Here is a 5,902-nt window from a genome sequence, read left to right on the forward strand (position 1 = left end):
ATTGAAGGTGGGAGAGAGCGCTGTACATTCACTCCCCCCACCTACAATCCCTGCCAGTACGAGACTCGAACCCGCAACCTTGGGTTACGAGTCCGACTCTCTAACCATTAGGCCACGACTTCCCCAACGATGCACTTTGGGCTTTACAATTACTCCAGAGCACTTTAGATCTGCGATGATTTTCAAGTGCTACTTAATTTACGATGCTTTTATGAAAAAGACCGTTATAGCCTACTAAGATCAGTCTACGATCGTTTTTACGACTTGCGATGCTTTTGAGAAACGCACCCCTGATCAGTACAAGTACTAGATAGGGGGGGGATTAAGGAAAGAGAAAGCAGGGTTTTTTTTTTTTTAGGAATTAGGATGCAGTCAAATGTTGACGAGATGAGTTTTCAGATGTCGCTTGAAAATTGTCAGGGATTCAGCATTCTGGATAGGGGTGGGAAGATCATTCCACCAGCCAGGAACAGTGAATGAAAGTGTTCTGGAAAGTGATTTTGTGCCTCTCTGTGATGGTACCACGAGGCGTCGCTCACTTATAGATCATTGTCAATAATAGACTGCATAAATGTAAAGTCAAATTTGGGTTGATAAGTACCTTTGACTGCAGAAAGCTCACATTTGAGGGAAACTTCCTAAGCCTACAAAATACATGAACATCCAAAGAAAAGATTCAAGCCCACAAAGTTAATTAAATCAAGACCTTAAGTGAATAACCATCCACATTTCCTAGCGTATACCTATTATATATTCTAAAACTGACTTTGCCGTTTGAAAGTTTGTTGCCACAACACCTCTCCATTTGTACATCTTGCTCCTCCCAGTTTTATTTCTGTCCTTGAAGACAAACTAACGACATTCACCGTTCCACCACGAGGACCAACCAACCTGCTGATGTACTGCCAGTCGAACCAATAGAATTGCAGCTCTCATGCTGCATCGAGATGGCCCAATCAGAGCGGGCGACTGTAGCATACGTCATCAACATACTCCTTCAGCTGTTCGAACACTCAAGTGTCAGCACGAGAGTTGCTACATGGGACATAAATTCATTCATTAAACTCACCAAACGAAGATGGTTAGTATATTTACTTATTTTCCCGTTAAATCGACTTATAAATGTTCTGTTTAACACGACCGATCCGGTTGATTGTTGTTTGCAGCTTCTATGTTGATTTCATGTTAGCATTAATGATAGCTTGCAGACTGGTTTGTGTTGGACTAGTTAGTAGTATTTTGGATCCAAAGTACTTGTCTTACTTGTGCAAGTAACTGTGGCATTGCAGTTGTGTTGTTTCTGTGTTTTTGGATCTCAATAGTAGCTCTAAATAGGTGGTTAGCTGTAGCATGTTAGCTAACTACCCATGCCTCCCCATGTCTTGGGGGGTTGCAATGCCACCACCTGCTTATTTTGACAGCATGACTCCAGTGCTCATCTTGAGTGACTGGCACAGACCCACAATCAGCTTTGGTAGTGAAGTACTGTACAAATACCAGAACCAAAGTTAAAGGAATTTTCTGGGTTCAAAACAAATTAAGCTCCCGTGACATGCTGCTTATTACCACCTTGACTAGTATTTTAGTTTGTAAAAAAACAAAAATCGCGTTTACTATATTGCTATGGAATTCTAATAGGGGACGGTATGTGCCCTGGATATATACAATATATTTGGAAGAATAACTACGAAACTTGAACATTATGGATGTTAAAGCTAGACTAATGTAATAAAATCACTTACTAACCTTGTCAGTGCAAACTTACATTTAATTTTCAACTCCCCTAGTGCAATAAAGCCGACAAAAATGCGGCAACTTTCCCGCGACGTGCGCAAGAATACCAGAAGAGGACTGTTTACATAGGAACAAATCCAACGTGTGTCCATCCGCCTAGCAATAGTCCCACCGATACCGAAGTATGATTTAGACCAGGGCTGTCCAAACTCGGTCCTGGAGGGCCGGTGTCCTGCAGAGGTTAGCTCCAACTTGCCTCAACACACCTGACTGGAAGTTTCTATGCCTAGTAAGAGCTTGATTAGCTGGTTCAGGTGTGTTTAATTGGGGTTGGAGCTAAACTCTGCAGGACACCAGCCCTCCAGGACCGAGTTTGGACAGCCCTGATTTAGACAGTTTTATAGTTTGAATAACTAATATTAGTCTTTTAGCAAAAAAAATAAGCACACATTTTAACCATAGTCATCCATTGTAAAAGCAAATTTGGTTTGTTTTTATTTACTCTGAAGGCATGAGTCGACATTATTTTCTGTACTAATAGACATGCTCTATGTGTTTGTCTATTTTAAGGCTCTGATGGGAGTTCAGTTGGTGGTGAGCTTGCTGGCGGTCAGCATAATGCAAAGAATGGCCCCACATCTCTCCTTTGCACGCTGGCTCTTATGTAACGGCAGGTAAGCACGCACAACTTTTTGATATAAACATACCAAACTTTCTAATACCCCATATTGTTTTTCTCAGCCTTTTCAGGTTCAAACATCCATCTGAAGGCGAGTTGTGTGCCCTCGCAGGGAAACAGATTCCTAAGACCAGCAGGCGAGACAGGTGTGAGCTTGATTCAGTGCAAATGTTACTTTTCTGTTGGGGAATTCAGAAACTTGTTGGAATTCAGAACCTCTTGTTGTTTCCAGGAGACAAAATGGACATGGAGAATCCAAGCCACTCACAGTTCCGAAAGACATCGATCTTCACCTGGAGACTGCACCTGTAAATGTCTTGGATGCACTTGGTAAGTCTTCATCTGGGTTCTTGCACCAAAAACAGCTGTAAATAAGTTTGGTCTTGAAAAAACTTATCGGTTGATCTTATTTGTTACTGCTCCTCACAGTTTTGCGGTTCTTTGTGGAGTACCAGTGGCTGATTGACTTTGCCATCTATGCCACAGGGATCTACCTCTTCACTGAAGGCTACTATAGTGTAGTGGATGCCAGCAAGGAAGTAAATATTGCTTCCATCTGGTGTGTGCTGACTGTTTTCTTCTGCTTGTATCCTTCAACATTGCAGTCCTTTGGCTTAACAGACCTGAAGCTAACTGAGAAATTCAGATGTGACTTACCTCATCCTACAAAAGAACAGTGACAGAATTATAACTTTGTTTTTTAAATAAGTTCTTGTAGGCTTGTCTTGCTGTCCTTGACTTAAGTTCTCAGGAGGACGCTGTATCTTCTTATGAGCCACTACTTTCGCTCTGAGGAGGGTGGCGAGCGCTCGGTGTGTCTGGCTTTCGGCTTCTTATCTCTTCTTATTGCGATGCTGGTTCTTGTAGTGAGAGAAGACTACCTGGAGTTTGGCCTTGAGCCCGGTATGTGGTTATCTGACCTGTATTTCTACAACCGAAAGGACATTTTTACCACTTGTCACAGTGCTATGATGTTTAATAGCTTAAATTGCTTGTATAACAAATGTAAAGTGGTTCTTTATTCATTTTTTTTGCAGGATTTACCAGTCTTTTTGACAATTTCGAGGTCTTTGCCAAACAGCATGGCTACGAGTGGTCGTAAGTAATACATCAATGGTTAGACAACATTAGACAAGCAATATATTCTTTTATCAAAACATCCACAATATTTTAACATTTTAACAGTGTTCCCTTCACCAAACTATCAGTCAAGTTGGGTCTGGCTGTCATTTGTGCCTTCATTGGAGCTCTCCTTGCATTCCCTGGATTGCGATTGGCCCAGACTCACCTAGATGCCGTTCAGATGAACGCAGACCGTCCAATCATTCAGTAGGACACTTAAGATTGTATTGTATAAGAATTAAATATGAACAAAAATGACAATATTGCATTTATGTAGTTAGATTTGATATGCCACAACAATTTGTTTTGCCTTTTAGGATCCTTTTGCACGTGGGTTTTCTGTCTCCACTGGTTATTCTTGTTATGTGGATTAAACCCATTGCTAGAGACTTCCTAGGGAACACCCCCATGGGAAAGACCTCCCTTACCTTGTAAGTTGATTTGTAAGATAAATTAATTGTATATTATTTATTTTATATTTTAATGCTTTTTTTATTTTTTATTAATTGATTTATAAATTCCCCAATTTTTATATATATTTTTAATTGTATTTTTTTCTTTATATCATTTATTTCATATTTTCATATTTGTGTATAAGTCCTTTCTCTTTTTCCAGACTTTCTAGTTCTGCCTTTAACTCAGTGCGTCTTTGGACGATTGTGGTGCTGTGTGTTTTGCGGCTGCTGCTCACCCGCTACCACCTGCAGGCCTACCTCAATCTGGCTCAGAAGTGGGTAGAGCAAATGAAGAAAGAGGCGGGGCGTATCGCTGCCATTGACATCCAGAGGAAGGTGGGGCTGAAATGCAAAGTAACATTGTTTTATGTAGATAAAATATTACAAATCACAGAGTGCAGAGTGTTACTGTTTACAATAAATGCACTTTGTGATGCTACAAATACAGTGATGTAATGTTTTTAAACTCCTTTATGCAGGTGACACGAGTTTTCTGCTACTTGACTGTGGTCACCCTCCAGTATCTAATACCCATTCTGCTTGTGCTTTTCTCAACTTTGGCGCTGAAATCTTTAGGTGGGTCACTACACTTTTACTGACTCTTAAATAATTTAAATCTAAATATGCGATCAAAACTGTGATAAAATGTTTTATATTTATACACGTGTATATATATATATATATATATATATATATATATATATATATATGTATATGTAGTTTTATGCTGCTAATGCAATGCTCTACCACTGAGCCACAGGAACATATATATGTGTATATATATATAAAAATGTCATAAAATAATGTACTGTATTCAAATATTACAATGTACTCCTCAGGTGACTTTTCATGGGGCCTTGGAACAGAGACTCCGGGTGTAACCCCGGCTCCCATAATTCCCACCGCCCCTCCGCCCGCCCCCAGACTGGAAGATGACGAGGATATAGAAGACATGGAGGAGGACATTCAGGCCACTGTAGCTCACCTTACCGAGCTGTTCGCTGCCTTACGCGGGGTCCTCACACCCATTTTCTTCAGGGGCATCTTTGCCTTTCTCACGTGGTGGGTTGCGGCCTGTCAGCTCATTAGCAGCCTGTTCGGCATCTACTTCCACCAGTATCTGATGCATAACTGAAAAGTGCCCTGAAATTAAGCTCTTTGTGCTGATTCCAGTTTTTCAAGGAAATGCAACATCAACACAAACAGTCATGCAAACACATCTGATGCACCAACAAGATGAAGGCTGGCTCTTCGAAACACACACTCATCTAAACCCACTGTATTTTGCTGGTACCTGCTGGAAACTTTTGTTCGGTACAATCAAAGTGAAGATGCTAGTTAACTGCATACATAAGCTGTTTTGGTTTTCATCAGATCATCAATAAGCTCATCAAAACACCATATCTTTTTTTTATCTCAGAAGTTTTCAGTCACGCTACATGCGTACCCAGTTGCGGTGATCATTTCATTGAAATGCAATTCTAAGGGCCTGGTAACTCAGGGATGTGGTCCAAAATAGCGTTTCTTCCACCAGCACAATATCGTCAAGTGCAAAACCTGCAAAAACAGTTTAGCGCTGTAGTTCATGGACTTGGTTGTTCAAAAATGAAATTTCATTTAATTTTGTACTTTTGCCTTGGATTATTTTTTTTTAACAGAATGTTATGGTGTATTTTAAATACTGTGTTTGCTATATGGCTGATGACACGTAATATACAGCAGTCCCAATTATTTTACCCAGATGTTTCATGAATAATCATATGTGAGGTTTTAATTTGTTTCCCTGTTTTTGAACTACTGTCTTCAATCATAGGATCAGAGGAAGTCATCAGGGATTTGTATCATTTAAGACAGTAGGCTTCTAATGTCAATCAGCTTTCATTTGAATCAAAACAATAAACTGATCATTTAA

At 40.1% G+C, this 5,902-nt stretch overlaps 1 protein-coding gene across 2 annotated transcripts; it reads left to right on the forward strand.

Annotated features, from left to right (window-relative positions):
* Positions 1–963: 963 nt before the first annotated feature.
* Positions 964–5,902, forward strand: tmem161a (transmembrane protein 161A). Of its 2 annotated transcripts, none has more exons than XM_016442682.1 (12): positions 964–1,081; positions 2,305–2,408; positions 2,476–2,559; positions 2,646–2,743; positions 2,843–2,999; positions 3,165–3,316; positions 3,451–3,511; positions 3,599–3,742; positions 3,853–3,966; positions 4,152–4,326; positions 4,470–4,566; positions 4,830–5,902. In XM_016442682.1, exons 1-12 carry the CDS (start codon positions 1,079–1,081, stop codon positions 5,123–5,125), a joined length of 1,485 nt encoding a protein of 494 aa, XP_016298168.1. In that variant the 5' UTR covers positions 964–1,078; the 3' UTR covers positions 5,126–5,902. The 2 variants fall into 2 exon arrangements, with proteins under 2 accessions (XP_016298168.1, XP_016298169.1); XM_016442683.1 differs by lacking the exon at positions 964–1,081 and adding an exon at positions 2,093–2,220.

The sequence above is a fragment of the Sinocyclocheilus anshuiensis genome, unplaced genomic scaffold, assembly GCF_001515605.1.
Source record: "Sinocyclocheilus anshuiensis isolate Anshui unplaced genomic scaffold, SAMN03320099.WGS_v1.1 scaffold735, whole genome shotgun sequence".
Taxonomy (NCBI): domain Eukaryota; kingdom Metazoa; phylum Chordata; class Actinopteri; order Cypriniformes; family Cyprinidae; genus Sinocyclocheilus; species Sinocyclocheilus anshuiensis.

Coding starts and splice junctions, on each gene's coding strand:
- tmem161a (XM_016442682.1), top strand. Junction 3,317..3,450: donor GGAGTTTGGCCTTGAGCCCG/GTATGTGGTTAT, acceptor TTTTTTTTGCAG/GATTTACCAGTCTTTTTGAC. Junction 4,567..4,829: donor TTTGGCGCTGAAATCTTTAG/GTGGGTCACTAC, acceptor TGTACTCCTCAG/GTGACTTTTCATGGGGCCTT.